This window comes from Phacochoerus africanus, chromosome 2, assembly GCF_016906955.1.
Source record: "Phacochoerus africanus isolate WHEZ1 chromosome 2, ROS_Pafr_v1, whole genome shotgun sequence".
Classification (NCBI taxonomy): Eukaryota; Metazoa; Chordata; class Mammalia; order Artiodactyla; family Suidae; genus Phacochoerus; species Phacochoerus africanus.
This window is the reverse complement of record NC_062545.1, coordinates 115,382,641-115,408,547: the sequence shown is the minus strand read 5'-3', so window position 1 is coordinate 115,408,547 and position 25,907 is coordinate 115,382,641. Positions and strand designations below refer to the sequence as shown.

The following is a 25,907-nucleotide window of genomic DNA, read 5'->3' as shown; positions in this document are numbered from 1 at the left end:
CTATATAATATATGAGATGAAAGGATTAAAAGACTAGTGAGCTAAAACAGAGAAGGGAAATTCAGTGAGTTTTCCAGCCTTTTCTATAGCCAAAAACAAACATGCACTTAGCCTCAGACATATAAAACTTTGTTTCCTCAATCTATCCCACAATGTCACACCTCCATGCCTTTCACATGCTACTTCCTTATGTATATGGTATTTATCCTTTAGACTCAGCTCAAATATCTTCTATGAATACTTTCCTGATGATACTAGGACATGCAGTCATTCTGTGACTTTAGTCTTTCCACTGACACACTAGTACATATTCCGTAAGTTTTGTCTACCACTTACTATATACTAGGTGCTGGAGGTATAATGGTAAATGAAATTAAGAAATTCTGATTAATTTACAGAGATTTACTCTACAAAGGGAGGAAGGGAAAGAAGCAATACAAATATAAGTAACATACATTCAGATTTTGCAAAATTCTAGGAAGAGATAAACAGGGCAATAGGACACAAAAAGACTGCCTTTTACCTAGCCAACTCTCAACTAAACTTTCTGGCTTCTAAACCACCCAGTATACAACCTTCCCATCTTTGATTACAAAAAACACTCTTGGTACTACTGATGTGAAAACATCGGAGTTCCTGTCATGGCTCAGCAGAAACAAATCTGACTGGCACCCATGAGGACCCAGGTTCGATCCCTGGCCTCGCTCAGTGGGTTAAGGATTCGGTGTTGCCGTGAGCTGTGGTGTAGGTCGCAGACACAACTCAGATCCAGCTTTGCTATAGCTGTGGTGTAGGCTGGCAACTCCGATTCAACCCCTAGCCTGGGAACCACCATATCCAGCAGGTGTGGCACTAAAAAAAAGACCAAAAAAATATATATATATATACATATATATATATATATATATACACTTTCAAAACCATTTTCAAATAAATTATATAAACATTAGATAGTCAGGTAGAAGCATTAACAATAATAATTTAAAAAGGGGTCCAGGTTGCCAAACATTGATAAAGAACACAATAGTCTGATGGAGTCCATTATAAATTCGTGCTACCTAACCATAGCTTGGCCAAGAAATTCTTTATCCAATTCTCACTGTTCCTACCCCACCCCCAAAAATGGTGGTTCAAAATTCCTCCACAGATGAATGATTAGATATCTTACTTTACTGAGAGTTCATCCTGACTTTCTGCTCTTTTTCTCTCTCTTCATCTGTTTCTATCTTCTTCAAATGGTAACTCTTCCTCAAAGAATAACTTTTCTATATTCCTGACCCCAATTCTTTGTGGATCTTTAAGAACAATGTTTCACATGAATTTTTCTTTCTCTTATACCTTAACACTGCTTCTCTACTGGATCATTTTCCTCTTCTGACCAACTTCTCATGAATCCCCCTTTCACCCAAATATTCCATATAGTATTCCTAAGCCACCATTATTTTTTTTTTTCACATCTCTTGACATCCTAACTGCTCCTGCCAATCCATTCCTAATAATGTTTTTACCCCCACAACTTTACTGAGATCTTGCTTAAAGCCTGGGAATAATCTCCCAGTAAAAGATTAACTTTTATAATCATTCTCTTTTTATAATTTTACTTCCAGTAAAAATCAACTAACTTTTATAATCATTCTCTTTTTCTCAGACTTACTGAGGTATAATAGACAAAATGTAAGATATTTAAAGTGTACATCATGACGATTTTATACACATATACATTGTGAAAGAATCCCTCCCATCTAGTTAATTAACAGGTAGTCATTCTCTTTGATATCTCTGCATATGACACTACTGGCTATGTATTTTGTTTTCGAACCGCTTATTCCTTGGGTTAATCCTACTTAATCTATCTCTTTATTGTATTTTAGCCCATAACTTCTCGCCCTTATCCTATTCACTGTAAAGAGATTTTACCTCCAGACCCACAACTTTGATTGCATTCTCTCTCCTCACTTTATCTCTTTTGTACCCTTAAATTCCATGCAGAAAGCTCTAGGCTAACCTTTCCCAAGTTCCAATTCTATACTTTCAATACCCTAAGGGAATGACCATGTTCATGTGCTTTTAAACATGTCTAAAATTAAGTTCATCACCCCCATCAAAATGAGTTCACCATTTATACTAATGGCAACTCCATCCTCTCAGTCTCAAATCCTTGGACTCAAAATGCGTTGACCAAACTGTCACTGGACACTTTCAACATGAGGATATCTCCAAAAATTTTTTTATTTTAATAAGGGTTGAAAAAACACAAGTGCAGGTAATAATATAACCTAGAAACTGCTAAGTACAATGAGAATACAGAACAGAAATTAAATATTATTATTGGAAGGATTCCTCTAACTTTCCCTCCTTTAAGACCACAAATGACAACTTGACCCTCTTTTTAAAGCTAAGCTCCAGTGTCATCATCTCCTTCATGAAATCATATTCTTACATCTTTTTTGAATGACACCAAATATACTAACTGGTCTTTCAGTTATCTGTATTCTTATCTTATATATTTTATCATATCACAATTGAAAATATGTACTTTTTATTTTTCCAACAGGAGATAAGTATTAACTTTAATTATAAGAGGAAAACATAGGCATAATGAAACAATATGAGCACATGAGAACTAAAAGGGAAGCAAAATTATAAGTACCTGGGCAATCACAGCTTCTCGTGTTCCATAATATTTAAAGAACAGATGATCAGTCTGAATATAAAGCTGACAAGTATTTTTTTCAGCTGAAGTTGTACGTTTTTTCCTCAGAAGTTCTGGACCATTATTAACATGCTTTTCTTGAGGTGTCTACATGGCAAAAAGAGTCATTTCTGATCATTAACATGCTTCACTGTTATAATTTTATATAGTTAAGAATACACATTATAGGAATTCTCTGGTGCCTCAGTGGATTAAGGATCTGGCATTGCCACTGCTGTGGCTAAGGATGCTGCTGTGGTGTGGGTTCAATCCTCGGCCTGGGAACATTCACATGCCACAGATGCAGCCAAAAAAAGAAAAGAAAAAAAAAACACACACATTATAAACAATTTCATTTTCTACTTTATTATATAAGATTATAGTTATTTCCTCATGCTGTTAAAAATTCTTCATAAACATCATTTTCAGTCTCATAACACTGTACTGTATTGATGACTTCTTCAAGCAATTCCTTAATTTTGAAATATTTTCAAAACATACAATTTAATATGTAATCATGTAAACATCAAGCATGTTTTATAGTAATTTATGATACTTTGATAACTTCCTCTACTTAACCTCAAATACCCAATCTATCACCCAGCCCTGTCAAAGGTACCTTCTAAATACTAAGGGCATCTATCCATTATCTCTGGCTCCATCATGTTATCCCAAACCAGCATCACTTATTACCTAGGGTACTGCAATAAGAGTAATGGAATCTATCTCTATCTACTACTGGCCTTCGATCTAATTTTCAGACTGCAATCTTTTCAAAACGCAAATTTGAAAATATTACCAACCTGCATTTGTATTTCAATAACTTCTTACTGCATCAAGGATAAAGATGTAAACCCTTTATATGTACCACCAATCAACACTGCAGACTCTACTCCCCTACCCAGTTTCGTCCCATTCCATGCTACTTTACACAAAGACTCTATGATATCGACAAACTCTAGCTCTCTGTGCTACAGCTACACAGGGCTTCTTTCCAATACTCCAGCATACAACCTGTCTCCTGCCAGTCTTTTGGCACATGGTGATGTTGCTTCTCCTGATCTAGTCAACTTCTTTCTTCAGATTTAGCAAAGGTCAATTCATCCATTATACTACCTCACAGAACCATGTGCCCATGTCCTTTATAGTTTATCATGGTTATTTGTTTATTTTCTGTCCCCACCCACGACCATTACTTCAATCACTAGAATATGAGCTCTGGAAAAAAGAAATTATCTCTGTTTTGCTTCTCACTGCATAACTGTCAGCTAACACATACTTGGCAGGCAAACAGTAGTCATTCAATAAATATTTGTCTGAAGAATTAATGCTGCTACTGAATCCAAGCACTTAAACATATGTTGACATCTAAAAGCATCATTTTAAGTGAATTTTGATGACATAGTAATAGAGAATTCAACTCAAATTAAACTGTAAACCACAAGTCCAAATTTACACTCACATTTTATAATTTCCTTCTCCCTTGACAACTCCATGTTTGACTGTTCTTAGTTACTGTCTTCATTGTACTTTTATCTATTTTCACTCAGCACATCATTCTAGGATGGCAGCTACTGTTTCAGCACATTCCACTGTCTTCTGGTTTCAACTGTTTCCAATGAGAAATGAGCTGTCATTTTTACTGTTGCTTCTTTGAAGGTGACTGGACTTTTTTTTACTGGTTGCTTTTAAGAGAATATCTTGGTTTTTAGACTTTTCTAATACTATGCTACGATATTTTCTTTGTAAAAGCTTTTCCCTGTGCTAACTACAAGGTTTACTAATTTTTTTGTTTGATATTACCTGTCATATTTGGAAAATTCTCAGCCACTGTCTGTCTCCCTATTTCACTCTCATTTTTCTCTTTTAAGATACCACTTACACATATTTTAGACCTTTTAAATGTATCACCTATATCTCAAGTTCTTTTCCGTATTTTCTACCCTTTTGTTTCTAAGCAGTTTATTTTCTTATGGCATACCATTCACATCTAAATTCATCAAATTGTTGTATTTTTCAATTTTAGAATTTCTATTAGGTTCTTTTGTTCACTTTCAATTTTCTGCTGAAAATTTTGTCTTTATGTACTTGAACATATTATAAAGCCTGTATCTGTGTCTGATCATTTCATTATTCAAAAATCTTTAGAGATTGTTTGCACATGTGACACCCCAGCTATACTGTAAGCTCTTTGAGGGTGTATAATGTGTCATTTATTCTTGAATGGCTCGTGTTCAGCAAACAGTTTTTTTCCCCTCTCATTCTTCCATCATATTGTCTCATTTGTTCCTATGCTAATTATTTTGAGCTGAATGCCAGATAATGTATATGGAAAATCACAGATATAATATGAGGCTTCAGGTGATTATATCTTTCTCAAAAAAATTTATTTTCACTTCTGGCAAGCAATGAGACTTAGTACACTAGTAATCTTGGATTACCTTAATACAATCAGAGAATAAGAAGATGTGGTGTAAAAATTTAATCTCTGTGAGGGGAGGTAGAACACTTTATGATTCACCTTAACTTCTAGGGAACAGCCTTTCATCCAAGGTCCCAATCTAAAGCCCTACTTAAAAGACCCTAAATAGTACTTTTATCATTAGCCTCAAGAATTTGAGGGTTCTATTCAGCTTTTCAGTCTCTTAGCTACCTCCTCAGGAACTAGAAGATACAGCTAGAGAAAAGGTAGCCCAAATGGCAGGCTCACCTTTCTAAGTGTCCTCTTTTTTCTCTTAGATCTAGCCCCATACTTCTTCACAGCCTCGTTATCTCTCCCATGCCTTCAAACAAATACACTCACGGAGACACAAATATAAACATGTATTTTTTAAATATTCCTATTTTGATATCAGGTTGGTTTCTAGTAGTTATTCTAAAAAGGAGAAGGACTATGTCTCTGTTTCTTGAAAATAATTCCTTGTCAATTTTATGTACTGTGGAAGGCAACTATGGTCACTATTATACCACCAGTGTACAATTTTATGTATTGTGAATACTGTCTCAAAGTTTATAACTGTCTTCACTTTAAGGTGGCTTTCACTCTTAATTTCCATACAGTGAAATACAACAATTTTTCTTAGTAGTCAAAGATTGTATGCCTTATTCAAAGTGTTTCTCTGCCTCAAAATCCAGAATATTTTTTTTGGCCAAGTATCTTGTCAAATGCTTTTGCCCATTTTTTAACTGAGGTTAATGCATTTATTAAAAATTTGAACTGGAGTTCCCGTCGTGGCGCAGTGGTTAACGAATCCGACTAGGAACCATGAGGTTGCGGGTTCGGTCCCTGCCCTTGCTCAGTGGGTTGGCGATCCGGCGTTGCCGTGAGCTGTGGTGTAGGTTGCGGACGCGGCTCGGATCCCGCGTTGCTGTGGCTCTGGCGTAGGCCGGTGGCTACAGCTCCGATTCGACCCCTGGCCTGGGAACCTCCATATGCCGCGGGAGCGGCCCAAGAAATAGCAACAACAACAACAAAAGACAAAAAGACAAAAAAAAAATTTGAATTATAAGGGTTCTTGTTATATTCTGGAGAAGCCCTCTGTCAGATAAATGTTGACATTTTTCTCACAGTCTCTGTGGTGTCTTTCTACATTTTCTCAACTATGCCTTTTGTGAAATTTTTAAATTGTTTTGTTTTGTTTTGCCATTCCCACGTCATATAGAAATTCCCAGGTCAAGGATGAAACCTGTGCCACAGCAGCAAGCCAAGCCACTGCAGTGACATCAGATCCTTAACCTGCTGCACCACAAGATAACTCCAGAAATTTTTAATTTTGACAAAATTGAGTTTATAAACTTGGAGGGCAAGGTGACTATTTTTATGTCCTAAGAAATTGTTGTCTATCCCAAAGTCACAAAAATTTCCCCTATATTTTTATCCACAAGTTTAAGTTTTATCTTTAAGCATAAGGATTTATTATCCATTTTGAGTTGAATTTTGCATTAGATGTAAGTTTTGTATTATGGTATAAGTTCAAGTTTTTTGTTTGTTTGCTTGCTTTTTAGGGCCACACTAGCAGCACATGGAGGTTCTCAGGCTAGGGGTCCAACCAGAGCTACAGCTGCTGGCCTTATACGACAGCCACAACGTAGGATCCCAGCGCATCTGCAACATACACCACAGCTCACGACAATGCCAGATCCTTAACCCCTTGAGAGAGTCCAGGGATCAAATCCGCATCCCTCATAGATACTAATCGGATTCATTTCCCCTGAGCCATAAAGGGAACTCCTTGGTAATATCCAGTTGTTCCATATTATTTGTCAGACTGCTCCTTCTTTGTTTTGTTTTGTTTGTTTGTGTCTTTTTAGGGTTGCACCCATGGCATATGTGCGCCAATACCTGTAATTTCTAACCATATTTGGGTGTTTTTTTGTCATGATTATGGATCACAGTTTTCAACTTCTAGAGCTTCTTGTCATCTAGCAATGTTTTTTGAGCACCATACATTGTGAATGCTACATTGTTGAATATTTGAATCCAGTGTCCTCCTTTAACAAAAGTGTTATTAAGCTTTATTCTGACAGGCAGCTGATTTACTTAAAAATCACCTTGATCTCTTAGTCAGGACATATCTGGAGTAGCCTTTCTCATAGAATTTCATCCTGTGCATGCTCAGCTTAGAATCTGGCTAAGACTCAAGTCAACCCCTGCACATATTTCTGGGGCTTTTTTTCAACATAGCTGTTACCTCTCAGGTACTCTGTCCATAAATTCAGGTACCTCAGCCTTCTTCAACTTTATCTCTTCAATTCTGCAACAGTACTATGCACTTCTTACTTTTCTTGAGATGCCCTTCACTGTGCCATTCCTAAAATTTTGTCTCCAGGCAACAATCAGGGAAATCACAAGAAACATTTATTTCTTTACTCTCAGGGATCTCAATCCTGCACTGCCTGTGAGCCAGTACTTGAAAACAATTGCTTCTCCCTTCTCCTGCCCACCGCCAGCCACACCCTACCCCCCACCTCACCGGTTTTCTAGTTGTTTCTTCCAGTTACTCTGTCACAGCTGAAAAGGGAAATCTCTATTTACTTGTTCTATTATGAGTTAAAAGTTTTCATTTTAGAGATGCAATTAGAATTTTGTTTTGTTTTAAATACAATGTGAGATGAAAATTCAACTTCATTTTTTTCTGGCTCCATTTATTCAACCATCCCTATTTTTCCTCCCTGATTTGATATTTTACCTCTACTACATAACAAAGTTTCATATACACATGGGTCTATTCTGAGCACTCAATTTTATTCCTCTGGTCAATCTGTTCAACCCTATGCTAATATTACATTCTCAATTACTATAAGTCTCAATATCTTCTAGGGTAAATCTCTCTTTCCTGTTTACCACCTTTAGATGGGCTTTATTTATTCTTAGCTTTCACTTTTCCTTCTAACATTTTAGAACCATCAAGTGCTGTGAATAACCATGTTGTAATTTATACAGAGTTGTATTGAATCTACAAATCAATATGGGAGAAAAATTAATGTTCTTGTATTAGGTAGTATGTTCCACTAACAGAGCATATCTCTCCATAAGAAAATGGATCATCTGTCACATTTCCTACAGTTTTATAATTTTCATTACATGGGTCTTACAATTCTTTGTTACACTTGTTCTTCAAAACATGATATTCTTGATACTATTATTAATGATGTCCCCCTTGTATTACATTTCTGGTAGTCTACTGCTGATATATAAAAAGTATAACCTACTTTTGCATATTAACATATTTAGCCACAGTTAAACACTTATATCTAGCAATCTACAGTCTTAGCCTCTCTATCTATATTGCCAACACCTTAGTACAAGCCAGTATCATTTCTCAACTAAATAACTACAACAACTTCTAATTAGTCTCTAATTTTATTTTGTTTTGTCTTGTCTTTGGCAACACCCAGGACAGGCAGAAGTTCCTAGCAGCTCTAACCAGGGCCAGAGCAGTAACAACACTGGATCTTTAACTCACTGAGCCACCAGGTAACTCCATCCCAGTCTCTAGTCTTGCACTCCACCCTGAAGTTAAGGATTCTTTACTGGTCTTGCTCTCTCTCTGGCCTTTATACACTGTTCCTCCTCTTTCCATCTCTTCATGGTCAATCTAACTTCTGCATTAATTATTCTTTTAGTCTCTGGTCATTGTCCTCAAACACTTCTGAGATAGGCTAACTAGTTTTCTTGTGTGTAGGATATCACCTTTTACTTAATTTCTTACTACCCTTAATTTTTCTGTGTCTCCAATTAAACTATAAACTTTTTGAGGATAAGCTTTCATCTCAATTTCCATATATTCTCAGAATCTTAGAACTTCTGACATAGAAGAGGAGATCAATACAAAATTGTTCATTAAATAAAAGAATAAAATCTCATTTACTCTTGAAAGACCCATTTGAAGTAGTACCATTTAAATGTCATTTTGCAGACCAAGAAACACACAAATCTACATTTCTGACTCAAGAAACATTAATCTACCCATGAATCTGACTCAAGAAACTAATTTTAGGAAAAATGTCCAAAATACATGATAAGTGTTTTATTATAAAAATAATTTTTTTAAATTTTAAACTTGTGTTTTAAATAACTACAAACCTATCACCTATGAATAAAATAAAGGAGTCAAAAAAAAATAAAAGATCAATGGTTGGGAGTTCCCACTGTGCCACAATGAGATCAGTGGCAACTCGGCAGCACCAGGATGCAGGTTCAATCCCTGGCCTGGTACAGTGGGTTAAAGGATTCAGCATTGCTGGAGCTGACGCTCGGATCTGATCCCCAGCCTGAGAACTCCTTATGCCACAAGGCAGCCAAAAAAAAGAAAAAAAAAAGATCAATAGTCAATATCAGGAAAACCTACAATTAAAATATCAAAAGTACTGTGATTTTTATTATGGTAACTAAACATCTTGGGTTGCTCAGAGACACATGGTTTTCAGTGTTAAAATGGAGAAGTCCCAGGCAAAACAAGACAAGTTGGTCAGTTGGTCCCTCTCATTTTCATACTAATACAAACAAATTTACTCAAAACACGTGATTGGAATGGATTTTTTTTTTAATTTTAAGATAAAACATGTAAGAGTATATTTTGGACACGTTATTGTTTCTCTTTTTTCTTTTTTCTTTTTTTTCGGGCTACACCTGCAGCATACGGAAATTCCAGGAATAGGAGTTGACTAGGATCTACAGCTGCAGGCCTACATCACAGCCACTGCAAGACCGGATTTGAGCTGCATCTGTGACCTATGCTGCAGCTTGTGGCAATGCTGGATCTTAAACCCACTGAGTGAGGACAGGGATCAAACCCACATTCTCAGAGAGACAAGGTCAGGTCCTTAATCCACTGACCCACAACGGGAACTCCTGAACAAATTATGTTTTTTGAGTCATGCAGATGTGTATTCAAATTTCAGCATCATATCTTTATTATAAGCAAGTTACCTGGCCTCCATGAGTATCAAAAAATATAAATATTTCCTGAGTAGTATACATCTTTTAGAAATTCTAGAATATACATTTTAATGCAGAAACACGTGCCCAACTTCATTTCTATTTCTTAAAGACAAGCATGTATTAAAATCCTTACCTGTGTTACTTCTTCTACACCAGTCATCTGGTACTTCCTCATCCTTTCAAATACTGAATGATCTGCACAGCCCCCCTGTGGACCATATTTATGGGGATAGTCTAAAATACAAAGAAATGTCATCACTGTCACATGTTTATATATTACCAATTATCTTACAAATGAAAATGTAATTGTCATAATTAATGAAAGCCATAAATGCTCACTGAGCACCAATGGGAAAGGCATTACGCTAGGAACATTATTTTAAAACCTAGCAGGTTCTAAAGTTCTCCATCAATATTACTGGTCCCTGATTTTGTCAAATGAATGATTTGTGAATACTAGGGAAAAAAATGAACAAAAAAAACCAATAATCATTCTTTATTCTGGGTTTAACTCTCCCAACTTTTCCCACTTCATCCTAATACTACAATTTACTTCATTTTGTAATTTATAATTTTTCTTTTGAACACATTAAATTTCTTATACTGCAAGTTTACAAAGCTACCTCAATCTGAACTACAGTTAGGCTAATGTAATACTACATTTGGTTTGAACTCCTTCAATGAATACCAGTAAGACTTAAGGGAAAGTAACCTAGAAACACACTCCATGGCATGATAAGAGCAAACCCAGCTTAAATTTTTTCAATGTATAATTCAGACACACTGAGAATGTGGGCCATTCTTTAGGTCACTGACTTAGACACATAAAAAAGGCAATGTCATTTTAAAAATAGAGAAATTCAGGGTTCCTGCCATGGGTGCAGCAGGTTAAGGATCTGACGTTCTCTGCAGAGGCACAGGTTCAACCCCCAGCCTAGAGCAGTGGGTTAAGCATTGCCAGATCTGTGGCAAACATGTGATTCCTGGCCTGGAAACTTCCATATGCCATGGGTGCAGCCAAAAGAAAAAAGAGGAGTTCGCGTCGTGGCACAGTGGTTAACGAATCCGACTAGGAACCATGAGGTCTCGGGTTTGGTCCCTGCCCTTGCTCAGTGGGTTAAGATCCAGCGTTGCTGTGAGCTTGGTGTAGGTTGCAGATGCGGCTCGGATCCCGAGTTGCTGTGGCTCTGGCGTAGGCTGGCACAGCTCCGATTGGACCCCTAGCCTGGGAACCTCCATATGCCACGGGAGTGGCCCAAGAAATGGCAAAAATACCAAAAAAAAAAAAAGAAAGAAAGAAAAAAGAGAAAATCAAAACGGGGGGTCGGGGTTGGGTGAGGAGGCTTGATTTAGACACTAAAAGAGATATAATAAACAAATGCAAAAAAAGGCACTTTAGGATAACTGGAGAAGTTTTACTACAGACTATACAGTAAATGATATTACTGAATTAATGTTAATTTTTAAGGAGTGAAACAATTTAGCTACTTAGGAAATGTACATATTTTTAGGAGATGAGTGCTGAAGTATTTAGTAATGAAGTTTCATGATGTCTGAAATCTGCTTTCCAATCATTTCCCCCAAAAAAGTGGGGGTGGGGGAGAGTTGTGCAGTACAAAACACACCACAGCAGGAACTCTTCTTATAACTGCTTTTAAGTTTGAAATTTTCAAAATAAAATTAGGACTAAACAACTGCAGTATCTGTAAAATCAAATTATTTCAAAGTAGAAAACTAACATAACAAAAGCTTTGAATAAGAAAAAAATCTACTATTTATTACTCATAGGTTTCAAAAGTTGGCTTTGGAGTGAGAATACAATACCATCCAACATATATCTATTAAGAATCTACCACAAAGGGTGGAGAGTTCTCCAGTATAATACGCTAAGATTTTCACTTCTCCATGTTTCAAGGGATCTGCCATATTATCATCAAAATGCCTTCCTCCGTTACTATGATTTTAACATAAAATTGTCCCAATGACCCTTGCCCAGATAGGACCTAGTTTGCCTCAACCACCAGCTGAAGAAATTCCTCCATTCCAAGAACACAAATTTCAATAAACAAAAAATGTATAAGCATATTCATAGACAAGTGTACACACACACTTAAGTTCCTTCTTCAGTTGATATACTTTAAATCTCTTAGAACTTTGCTACTTGTGTCAACTGTCATGTAAAGCCAAGTTCATAGTTTGATGTTATTTATAAAACCTTCATTTTGTGTTACTTTAACTCAATACTGGGATAGTCCAGTTTCCAACAACTAAAAGCGGGGCCTGGTTTGTTTGCTAATTTTAAGTCATGGACTTATCTATTTTTTAGGAAATAACAATGTGTACTAGGAGGAGTCTTTCTGCAGACCCCAGGAGCAGCTAGGCAGAGAAATAAAAAATGCTTCTTACAGAGTACCAATATAAAAAATATTTACCACAGAAAAACAGATGAGATTAATGTATATATTTTCAAAAGCTTATTTTGATTTTTGTTCCAGTATGACAAGCAACTAACTTATTCAACTAGGATGTCATGTTATTTTTCCTTTATGGGTTAGTTTGTGGTGCCTTAAATTAGATTTGTTTATTAAGTCAATACTTAATCGGAATCTATTTTGCCATTTACTTTAGGCTAATGTAAACTAAATGAAATAAACCTTTAACATTTCATGAAATTTGTTTGTTTTTGTTGTTGTTTTGTCTTTTTAGGGCCGCACCCACGGCAAATAGAGGTTCCCAGGCTAGGGGTCTGATCGGAGCTATAGCTGCCGGCCTACACCACAGCCACAGCAATGATAGATCTGAGCTGCATCTGCAACCTACACCACAGCTCACAGCAACGCCGGATCCTTAACCCACTGAGCGAGGCCAGGGATCGAACCCGCAACCCCACGGTTCCTAGTCAGATTTGCTTCTGCTGCGCCACAACAGGAACTCCAGCATTTCATGAAATGTTTAAAAGAGCTCAATTAGACATCTACACACACACACACACACACACACACACACACACAAGCTATTATAAACTACAGTTCAAATTCATCATGAAGTTTCTTAAAACCACCTTATTAACCCCCATATTTTAAATTGCTATCCCTCCCATAGACCTGAACACCTATGTCTATAGGTGCATGTACCTCAATGACCCCACTCGCAAATAGGAAAGTATTTAACTGAGATTTTCAAAAGAAAAGCCCTGTGATTAAATCATGATAGCCAGTTTTGAGATGAAATTTCCCCAAATGTCTACCACCCCTGGTATCTGCATCCCACACACCCTACACAACCAATTTTAAGTGTAGGGGACAGGAGGTGAGAGGGAATCACCTGTTTACCAAAATGCACAACCTTCCAAAAACTCTTCACATCAGCCGCCTATCAATCAGTGAAATAGAAAAAAAAAAAAAATTAAACGTTCAAAGATTTTATTTGAAAAAACAACTCTACTCTTGATCCAGTCTGGCAGCCATTCCTCATGATGTACATTATTTACAAAGGTAGACAAAACTTCTTAGCCTCCCTTCCAAGTTAGGTGTGAAGAATAACTGAGTTCCAGCTGAAAGAATGGGAGCAGTAGAGAAGTATACAGGCCAGGGTTCTCCTAGGCTCTTTTCACCTTCTGAATGGGTGGCAGGAGACAAACTGGGAAGGGCACAATAATACAGAACAAAAATAAAGTAGCCTAGATTCCTGAATCATTTATTCAGGAAGAAAAGTTGCCTGATAAGGAATATTCATGTAAAGTTATTACAGAGTGAGAAGTGAACTTTCAGTGTATTTTATCACTAAATTTGGGGACTGTCTAGTACTGCAGACAGCATTACAACTTAATACGTGGTAAAAAACTTTTGTTAAGGAGAGCAGAATAAGTCATTTTATAGCTAATCTACATTGGCATTTGGCAAATTTTTCCTATCACAGACAATAGCCAAATAATCTTGGCCTAGCATATCAGAAATTGTTCAGCAGTGTTAGTATTTCTTGCTATTTCTTGAATACTTTCACTTTTAACTAGTTTTCACTCATCCCAAAATACAATTCTAACCAAAAATATTAGGCACAATTAAGCTGTATTTCACAGTACAGTAATAACTGCATCTTTTAACTAAAGATAGAAGCTGGTAGACTCTGCAACACTCAGATTAAATATTTTGCATATTTAGAGAAATACGTGCTGTTATTATTTTTCTAAGTTTTTTAAGAAAATGTATTAAATGCAAAATTTTCAGTTTTAGAAAGCTAAAAGCTGTGAGATTCATTGGCAATCTAGTTAGAAGTCCACCACGTAACAAATATGTCAAAACAACGTTTTGTTTTCATATCTAATTCAGCTCAACTAATACACTTCAAAATATGGTAAAGTCAACTGATAAGCATGGTTTTTTCAAATCTAAGAAATACCAAATGTTGTAATATCATCATGACAGAAATTAGAACTTACCCTTCATACAAAGCATACTATGGGAGTTCCCATTGTGGCTCAGTGGTTACCGAGTCCGACTAGGAATCATGAGGTTGCAGGTTCAATCCCTGGCCTTGCTCAGTGGGTTAAGGATGCAGCGTTGCAGTGAGCTGTGGTGTAGGTTGCAGACATGGCTCGGCTCCTGCGTTGCTGTGGCTCTGACGTAGGCCGGCAGCTACAGCTCCGATTCGATCCCTAGCCTGGGAACCTCCGTATGTCGTGGGAGGAGCCCAAGAAATGGCAAAAAGACCAAAAAAAAAAAATTACTATGAATTTATTTTGAATCTGCCCCTGTACAGGCACAAAAAAGTTGCTACAAAGTGTTTCTGGAAGAGATTATTTCATAGCTTCTAAACATGCGAACAATTGTATGTGCAAAGCATTTAACTAAACATTTTACAAATTCAGGAACAGAGAAAAAAAATCCCTATCTTAAACACTAAAACATCATTTTTCTTGATATAATGATAAGGGAGGCCAATGCAAAATATATATCTGATTTACATATAATCAGTAATCCCTACTATATAGTATCTCAATAAAATACCTTTCAGATATTAATAATAAGGACACTGGTACTCTAAGTCATCAATACATTGGCACTGATGTTAGGCATTTGAAAATTAAGATTAAGATAATCAAATAACTACTTAATGAATGGATACCTCATCTACTTGATAAAATATATATAAAGTTTATTTACAGGTGTAAACAAATATATACAGATGTATACACACAAATGTATTTGTGACATTGTAAATACAGGTGATATTAGAGTGAATTTCTTTCCTACCATTCCTTCACATGGTTAGAACCAAGCAAGCACCAGTATAATACCAATACCGCCAATAGGCTAACATCAGCAAGAATTGAAAGGAAGCCGGCAGATACTTAAAAATAGAACAGCCATCCATCTAGCAGACTATCACTCCCCAGGGTGAAAAGGTGGCCTGGATTCAATAATAAGACTGCCCTGCCCCTATCCCACCCCTAATAGGTTGCATTTGGCTGGAATCAAGGGAGCACTTAATGTTTCACAAAATCACCTCTTCTGGCCCATCATCTTGAGGCAGGAGACAGATGGGCCCCAAGCTGAGCACTCGCAATCTGTCCCCTGTGGACAGATACTTCAAGGTAAAGATAATGGCAGGAGCAAAGACAGGCTGAATCTTGCTCAGGTAAAAGGAGACCACACATTTCTCATTCTTGAAGTCAAGAAGACCTCCCAAACTACATGTGTGCAGAAAATTTCCTCGGCGTCAGAGAAGGGAGGGGAGCATCAGACCGTAACAGGTTCTGTCAACTTCCCAGAGACCCTTGTGCCAGAACCCATCTTGGCTAAATCATGCACAAGCACGCACACAGGGAAGGGCCCTGATTCAGACAGAATACGGACTTGAAGCGAGACAAAGCAAAACGGCTGGCCAAGAAGAGAACCCAGAAGACTGCCACCACAGAAACGACTTAAACCACCCCATAGGCCTGTGACGCTTTCTCTGGGCCCACCTAAGTGGCTATCTGCACTTTTTTCTCATAATAAACACTTTACCTGTTTTAGTACTTTCCGTCTCTTTGTTGAATTCCTTCTTTGAAGCAAAGAGCCAGGGCCCTGCTCCTAGCTACTGGCCCTTGTCATCTAGTGGTCAGGATTTGGTGCTCTCATAGCCGCAACCTTGATTCAATCCCTGGTTGGGAAACTGAGATCTCGCCTCAAGCTGCCACACACTGTGGCCACCTCACAGCTACCCCAGATCAATCTGGTAAGTGTCAAGAGAAGCATTCTGCAGCACTCTTCACCTCTATCAGGAGGATTCCAGCAGGAATCAAGGGGAAGGCCTAGAATTCTCCCTATTCTTAGGAGACATTCCCTTGAGCCTCACTTCACTAAACATGCCCAGCCATCTACCACTTTCTGTCTTGGGTCCATCAAGACTATTTTCTTTTTCCTGAGACTTTCATAGTCATGGACCACATCACCAAGTATTCCAACTTACCATAGGTTTTGCTGCCTCCAAGTCACTACTTGCCTCTATTACCTTATTTATAGCTCCTAACTCACTGTCACTCTGACACCACCCAATCATAACTCTTATTAGCAACTCCAACATTCATGCTGATCATCCTTCCAATACACTCATACTACCTTTCTCCAAGGGTGGTCTCCTACCTCAACCTCTCCCTTACAAGGTCAAACTCTGGAACCTATTGTTACTGGTAAGTGAAACCTCTTCTTAATCTCAACTTCCTTATCCTACTTTCTTTCTAACACTCATCTCTTCAGAATATTTCCTTTAGACTCCAACAATCCTTCAACAGCATGAAAATCCTTCAACCCACCAATGCTACCACCCTGTTCACTACTGGATATCTTCTTTCTCCTTATTCAGTTTAAATTCCATAGTCAATTATTTTATAGTTTCTCCACTGCATTTGCCTTAAATTTCTTTGCCATTCCCCCACTCCCAACTCCCAACCAAAACCTGCTTAAATTCAACTCTCTACCTATACCCCTCCAGCTGAATGAGGCTGGAGAAACTGGTAACTATAACTACTCTCACTCAAAAATTATAATCTATAACCTCAAGCAGTTCCTTTATGCCTCCTGGCAATGATACTGCATTTTCAGGGTCCCTTCTCAATTCCATTTCACTGTGTAAGTACAGGCAGTCCCAGCTTTACCACATTAGTATAGGCAGTAAAACTGCCCATGCAAGCTGAAACAATGCAAAGCCATCTTAATAATTAAGGCAGAAAATTACAACCGTTCCATGACCTTCAAAAATTTTTGTCAAAATATTGAAACTCCCTTATTGTTTATAAATGTATAGGGGAATAAAAATAATGAAACTATTATTTAGTACATTATAATGTAACACATTAAGTTATCAAGAAACACCAAGAATTATAATTTTTAAAAGAACTATAGTGTTTTCTTTTTAAATTATATTTTATATATCATAAATTTTATATATACATTCTTTTTGAAAGCTTGATATTTAGGGCAAAAATTTTTTTCCAAAGCAATAAAACAGTATGTATATATACTTTGTCAATGAAAAAAAAAAAAAAAGTTGCCTGCCCTATCAGTAAACAAAGGATTTCAGCTACCAAGGCACTACAGCCACCCCTGGACCGTGAGCCCTGAAGGAACTTAGGATGAAGATAAACAGGCTGCGCACCTCCAAGCCCTCAGCTATTGCAGCCACCTCCAACTGTGCACCCTGTGAGGAGGATTCAGGATGGAGAAAAGCAGGATACTGGTCCTAGATAGTTAAGATGTATATCAGGGGAATGATTTCAATGAGCCCAAACTCTCGCATCGTCCCATAAATAGAAAAGCACTAAATTCCTTAACTTAAGATATCTGGTTTTCTTCAGTTAACAGTAATCTTTGCAAGTTCTGACTACCTGGTCTTGCAAAAACTGCTATATATATTGGCTCCTCCCTTACTTCTTTGGAGCAGTCCCTTAGAGCTATCAGAGAGGCTATCTCCGCAGCTTAAGTCCTCAGTTTTGTCCACCAAATAAAACATAATTCAATTTATAAGCTGTGCCTTTTTTTTTTTTTTTCAGTCAACAGCTTCAAAATCTGTCAGCACAAAATTCTCCCCATAGAATAAGGGAATCAAGTATAAAATGTTTCCCATATACTTTCAAAAGTTCTAGAAGAGCCTATTTTCCCTGGTCACCATATTAACTATGAAAATGGACAATGACATTTTTCCTCTAAAATTACTGACAATATAATCCCCATTTCTAGAAAAAGCCTTTGTTCAGCTAATGAATAAGCCCTCATTGAGATGCTAAATCATAGGATGCACTGTAGTTCCTCTGAAAAGGCCAAACAGCATATTCTTTCACAAAGAATGAGTCACTGGTGTAGAATATTCAGCCTATTTAAAACAAAGATCAGCTTTAAATCTAAGGCCTTTCTCCCAGTTCCTTTGCATGCCAACCACTTGCTTCTGTTTTGTTGTAGGAGGCACAAATATAAATAATACATATATTGTGATACCACCTCAAGCAGGAAATAGCTCTAGTTAACTCTCAATCATCCACTCCAGGAAGAGTGAATATTTGCAGTTCAGATCATCTGCCCAAAAGTGCCACGCTTAAAACAACCACTTCTCACCACATACTAACTAAAGTAGATTTTGCCTCCTCACTACTCCCAGCAAGGTATCCCTCCCTCTGTACGACTGCCAGGTTAGGAATTTGACTGCAGAGTACAAAACTTGGTGTAAGTCCTCCAATAACATGCAATGAATCACTAAATTTAATCAAATGACCCAACTTTCATTACATTAATTGAATTTACAAGAGAGTGATTCCATAGACAATGTACAAAAGGTTGCTTTGCTCTTATCTGGAGGGAGATGAGTGGGGTTCTTGCCCATGAAAGTGCCACTTATTCCCAAAGTTCCCAAAAATCAACAAGGATTCGCTGAGACAGTAAAAACAATAGGTTTTTTTTTTTTTTTTTTTTTTTTAAAGGAGACGTGAAGAGTTTGGAGAAGGATGGGTCAAGCAGTCCCCAACTGTCCTTCCTCCTTCTAACTCCAGTGGACAAATGTCACATTCTCCCTAGTACTCCCTTCCCCATCCCCCACATCAAGTCTCTATTTGGGGAGGGTGGGGAGAGCAGGGGAAGAGGGGCATAGTAAAAAATGAGAGAATAAGCTAAAGATGGTGCCCTTTTCCACATGCACTCACAACATTGATCTCCTAGGAAATGCAGAGCTGGTCCAGGCATGTCCCTTGCTACCTCTGATTTTTAAGAAGAAAGAGTTAGTGGTGGGACCAAGGGGACCATGGGTGTCAGGCCAATAGGAGAAATGTTGCTTTATTATGCTGACCAGTTATAAACAGCATCACTAGACTGCAAAGTACATTAAGACAGAACCTCTGCCCTGTTCATCACTGTGTAAATCTTGACTGAATCCTGTATTTTTTTTTTAAATGTCACTTTTGTGGAGCAATTAGAGATATGTCTGTAGAATATGTATTAAATCAATGTTAACTTTCTAGATATGAGAGCATAAATTTGTACTACCTTCTTAGAGTTATCTGGCAATATATATCAAAATTTAAATATCTGAAAACACCACTTTTAAAAATTAATCTTAAGCAAATATTCATACAATGAGGGGGGAAATTACACACAATAAGGTACGCTGCAGCAATAGAAAAAAGTAATAGGAGTTCCCGTCGTAGCGCAGTGGTTAACGAATCCGACTAGGAACCATGAGGTTGCGGGTTTGGTCCCTGCCCTTGCTCAGTGGGTTAACGATCCGGCGTTGCCGTGAGCTGTGGTGTAGGTTGCAGACACGGCTTGGATCCTGCGTTGCTGTGGCTCTGGCGTAGGCCGGTGGCTACAGCTCCAATTCAACCCCTAGCCTGGGAACCTCCATATGCCGCGGGAGCGGCCCAAGAAATAGCAACGACAACAACAACAAAAAAGACAAAAAAGACAAAAAAAAAAGAAAAAAGTAATAAACACAATAAATGCCTATTTAGGAGTTCCCATCATGGCTCAGTGATTAATGAATCCGAGAGAACATGGGTTCGATCCCTGACCTTGCTCAGTGGGTTGGGGCTCGGGCATTGCCGTAAGCTGTGGTATAGGTCACAGATGCAGCTTGGATCTGGCATTGCTGTGGCTGTGGCATAGGCCAGAGGCCCAGCTCTGATTCAACCCCTAACTGGGAACCTTTTTAGTAGCCCTAAAAAGACCAAAAAAAAAAAAAAGCCTATTTAGTGATGAGCTAGTAAATAATGCATTCATCAATGAAGCAATGAAATATTACACAGCCATTAAAGAGGTAGGGCTATATTTATTGGCATAGAAACAAATCTAAGATAAATTGCAAATAAAATTTAAAATGGTTTAAGTAATAAGTAAGATCTAAAGGACTATTCACCAAAATGCCAATGGTGATAGACACACTTCATCTTCTACTTAATTCACATGCAAGAATGTCTATTTTATATAGTCATTTGATAATCAGAAAAATCAAAAATATTTCCAGCTTTAGAGGAAAAGTAGTTTGGACTCATCGAATTTTAGGAAAAATAAGGAATATTGATGATCTGATGACCTCATTTCGTAACATGAAAAAAAATGAGACGAACCCAGAAAAAGTAAGTTCCTTACTCGCATAATGTCACAAAGCTATTCTAAAACATCATCCTGATTTTCCTTCAAACTTTCTCATACAAATGCTATTACCTCTTGTGCTTTCTTCCTACTATGTCTGCCACTAACTTGTGTGATCTTAAGCAAATGAATTAAACTCTGAAACAGTTTTAACTAGTTGATCTTAAAGATCACTTTTAAATCCATGATTCCGTAGTTTGTCATCCCAAAATGTGTCTCTCTGGCCTGAGGGTTATTTTAGACTGATTTTTAAGAAACAGAAGACTCCAGAAGCCTTTCTTTTTACCTCCCCTATAACTGCCTCAAAGGTTTTAGATAAAGAGCCTGGTCCAGGAAGAGCACTATCATCAGAGAGATGTAAATACAAAGAATATGGGCTAGGTGTGGTAAGAGGAACCTAGCAGAGCCTAGAAACTAAAGTCCTCTCTGTGTCCCATTGTCCCTGCATGGCATGGCAAGCATTTGTTTACCGAACATTTGCTTTTCCATCTTGCTATAATTTTTTTCCTCCTCTTTGATGTATCAAACCCTTAGCCCCTTCTCCTTCCAAATGCCATGTAAACCTCAACTGCCTAACCTTGTTCTGGAGTCTCATTTTTCTGACAGAGACTTCATACACACATACATACTTAAATTTTATTTCCTCCTGTTAATCTGTCTCATGTCAGTTTAATTCTTAGACCAGCTAGAAGAATCTAAAAAGAGCAGAGGGAAATTTTTTCCTTCCCCAACAATTCTAAGACTCTACAGTTGCTAAAAACCAGTAAAATCCACATCAATGAATTCCTAGTCTAATGTTTGAAGATAAATATAACACAATTGCCTACAGAGATTATCTAATCTCCAAATATATAAACCATGAACAGAATTTAACATTTTTATAATAAATCTGGTATCATAATGCTTCTTTAGAAGCAGTTCTTTACAAGGCCCAAGTATTGGACCAATGTCCTCAGGCAGGCTCACAAGGTCACCAGTATAAACATCAAGCACTGGGTTATGCTCTAAGAGATGAGAAAGACAGAGTTTTAGCTCCACTTACCCCAGGACATACACATACACATGCTTTTTTTTTTTTTTTTTTTTTCAGGGCCGCACTTGCAGCATATGGAAGCTCCCAAGCTAGGTAGGGATCGAATCAGAGATATAGCTGCTGTCCTACACCACAGCCAAAACAACTCCCAATTCAAGCCACATCTGCAACCTACACCACAGCTCACAGCAACACTGGATCCCCTTAATCCACTAAGCGAGGCCAGGGATCAAACCAGCATCCTCATGGATGCTGACCTACAATGGGAACTCCAAAATACACATACTCTTAAATGCTATTTCTACTAGTTTTTCTATAACTCATCCCTCATAAAGGTTAAACCTAAAATATAAATTTACCCTACTTTTCAATAGTGAATACAGCTGCACTTCTGCCAAAATAGATAATGATACCAAAAGCCTTAGCTTTCTTTTTTTTTTTTTTGTCTTTTTGCATTTTCCTTGAGCCGCTCCTACGGCATATGGAGGTTCCCAGACTGGGGGTCTAATTGGAGCTGTAGCCACCGGCCTACGCCAGAGCCACAGCAACGCAGGATCTGAGACATGTCTGCAACCCACACCACAGCTCACAGCAGCACCAGATCCCCAACCCACTGAGCAAGGCCAGGGATCGAACCCACAACCTTATGGTTCCTAGTCAGATTCGTTAACCACTGAGCCACGACGGGAACTCCTCTTCTTTTTTTTTTTCTTCTCCTCCTCATCTTTAAAAAAAAATCTGCATGATAAATGTCTTTACTGTCATTAAGTCCTTTGACTTTAGCCACTATTAAACTAGTCCCTCTTAACTTACAATATAACTTATAAATTACTGGAGTAGAAGCCAGGAAACATGGGTTCTTGCCCAAGTTGTTTAAAACTCATCCTCAAACTCTGGGCTTAGAAATAATTCTAATGTCTTTTGCAACAGTATTAACGTTACAGAGTTCTACTGAATTCAGCACTATGCCAATTTTCCAATCTACTCCAATTTTCTATGAACAGTTTGCTGATGATGTATTAAGAAACAATGCCCCTGAAAAGAAAATTCTTATTTATAAAATGTACATGGTTGTAAAGTTTAATTTTTTTTTTGTCTTTTTGTTGTTGTTGTTGCTATTTCTTGGGCTGCTCCCACGGCATATGGAGGTTCCCAGACTAGGGGTCGAATCAGAGCTGTAGCCACCGGCCTACGCCAGAGCCACAGCAACTCGGGATCCGAGCCACGTCTGCAACCTACACCACAGCTCACGGCAACGCCGGATCCTTAACCCACTGAGCAAGGGCAGGGACCAAACCCGCAACCTCATGGTTCCTAGTCGGATTCGTTAACCACTGCGCCACGACGGGAACTCCTAAAGTTTAAATTTTAAACTTTGAAATTCATTCTTCTTACCATCAAAACAAATTTTTTTTCCAAGTCCTGAAAACATATGACTTGACAGTATATTGAGAACTATATTTAAAACTGCATCTTTAATGCCATATCCAGATGTACCATGATTTAAATTCCCTAGTCAATCTCTGTGTAAAAACATTTCAAGCACTGCAAAACAAAATCATGAGGTGACATTTCTCAGAAGAAAAAAGAACAAAATTTACAAATATACTTTCTAGGATGAGTTTTAAATCTGTTTTACAATATAAGAGCTTTGATATTTTAAAATAATCTTTAAATAATCTTATGTTTCTGAAATGATCATTATGCAGCTAAAATACTTTCTACTAATGTTTTAATACATATATAAATACATACATATGGAGACCAATCAGAAAATGTCTTGATCTAAAATGCTCTCAAGTTTTATTTACATAAATAAAATAAATTGGGACTGAATAATGGGGAAGGATTGGGCATACTGTCTCCAAATTCTGAATAAAAAAAAAAAAAGAATTAAACCCCTCACTGTCTCTTTTATGTTTTTTTTAATGTGTTCCCAATTTATTATCTCACACTTTTAATTAAATATCTTTTAAATAGTTACCATTTCTCTTGGCCTTCTCAACTTTTCTTCATTTTGTGCCTGAGAAGTTAATTTATATTTCCCTAGAGATTAACTCAGAAAAGAAAAAGTCAATGATGCCTTGAAATTTTTCTATTTCTTTCCAATACTGTCACTGTGCTTAAGAAAACTAAGGATGTATGATCAATGCTGAATAAAGCAAGTGAATTAAAACATACTGTGAAAAGATTAACCAATAAACTTGTATACACTGCAGGCATTCTGAAGTCACGGACCCTTCCAATCATGTCTTAAACCATTCTGCTACTGAGTTACCAAACAGAAAATGCCATTTGTCAATCTTTCCAAGTGTCTACCACAGTCTGTCACAACTCTGTATGCGTAAGCACATTTCCATGCTCCAAACTGGACCTTAAGCATGAATAGAACCTTTTCAGGGCAATCTTCAGAATTTCCTGTTACTTCTGGAAGGACATTATCCATCTGATAATGTCAGATTTGAACAATGCTAGTCATTATCAATACTTTCCAGTTCAATTCTTCCTTCCCTCTTTCCCTTCTATCCTTTTCCCTCCTTCCCACTATTAGTAACAAAGAGTTGGAAGTCTTAATGGCTAAGATAAGACACATATAAGCCCATAACTTCAAAAACACAATATGAAACTAACTGATTTTTTTAAGGTTTATTAAAAGCAATATCCTGAAGTTTCACAAATGAAGAAGCTTCTACATGAACAAGGCCTTCACCTTGAAATGGTTAAGTAAAATTTAAGTCTCAATTTTTCAGAACAAGAAATAAGGGGTCTTCCCATTGAAGCACAAGAGAGAAACAACAAGTATAGTAGTAGCCAGCACACAGGCTGAAAGTAAGAGTGTCATACTCTGATGAGGCAAATCAAGCTCTGCAGGCTCCCCGATACCACATAAAGGAAAATAAATAAATCTGAAGTGAAAGAATAAACCTACACAGTCTTACTCTGCAGCTTCATATTTTTATTTAAAATACCTTTTAATTCAGAGATGAAATATTTCTTTTTAAGTACAGCATGGAAAAATTACTTAGCCTTTGCCTCTCAGAAAAGTAGTATAAAAAAGGGTGAAAAGGTCCACTATTTACAACTAATGATTCTAAGCAATCACATAGTCATTCCTAAAAGCTGTTCACATTTAGATTAACATGAAGTGGGAAAATGTTTTCCTCAGGTTTTTTTTTTTAAACAAACTAGGCCAAGGGGCAGAGAACTAAATGGCATTCTTAACCTGTCATAATTGTTCACACTTCTGTGTCCTAGAAGAGAGTGCTTTTTACCACCCAAGTACAGAATTGAGTAAGTGTGAATTTTAAACTGATAACTACACGCAGTTAACACCTCCACATCTAACTGGGTATCAAAGCATCTAGAAGTTATTAAATATTTTCACTGAAAACTGTCTCTGTGTTCTGCTACAGAACAGCCTCAGAAGCCATTCCCTAAGGTTCTCCAGAATAGAATTATCATTTTCCACAGTGGTTTCATACATTCATGCCTAGACTTGCAAAAAATAGTATTAAGAGGAGGGTAGTCAAATTCTCATCCAGACTCCTATCCAAATTTGGCATGCCTCCCTTGTCATTTGCTTATGTTGAAAATAACACATACAGGGACTCCAAATTCACTTAAGCATATATACAATGATCTAAACAATCATGCAATACTTTAGTTGTACAATTACATTATCGGCACTTAAGCAAATTATATGAAAATAATATTATTAATATGTAATAAATAAAGGATATCCTTTCCCTATTAATTAGTCATGAAATAAAACATCATTGCTAAACATGTTAAGAATTTGGTTCAAAACAGTAACAGATACAAATGTGTGATTTTAGGGAGGCTTTCAGAAAAGACCCAGAAATCCTTGGATTAATAGCAGCGAGAATTTACAGCTTTCTTCCAGTGAAGCGGAAGATACATGGTTATGAACATGAGATCCACAATCAAATGACAAAAGTTTTCTAAGGCTTGGTCTTCTCATGTATAAAGTGGAGATAACATGTGTGCCTATATACCTCATAGGGTTATTGTGAAGGTTAAATAAAATAATGCAAGCAAAGAACTTTATATGGGAGCAGGAGACTGAGCGAAACAGATCTAAGAGATTAAGAGGCACAAACT

The 25,907-nt window shown here is 37.3% G+C and overlaps 1 protein-coding gene across 1 annotated transcript in view; it reads right to left on the bottom strand.

Moving 5' to 3' along the window:
• The window catches only part of ADAM10 (ADAM metallopeptidase domain 10), a 120,950-nt gene that overhangs the window by 39,239 nt on the left and 55,804 nt on the right, over positions 1–25,907 (bottom strand). The window contains exons 5-6 of the mRNA XM_047766251.1: positions 10,270–10,370; positions 2,651–2,800 (exon numbers count right to left, since the gene is read on the bottom strand). Coding sequence (XP_047622207.1) covers positions 2,651–2,800; positions 10,270–10,370 — 251 coding nt within the window. The remainder of the gene's footprint in view (positions 1–2,650; positions 2,801–10,269; positions 10,371–25,907) is intronic.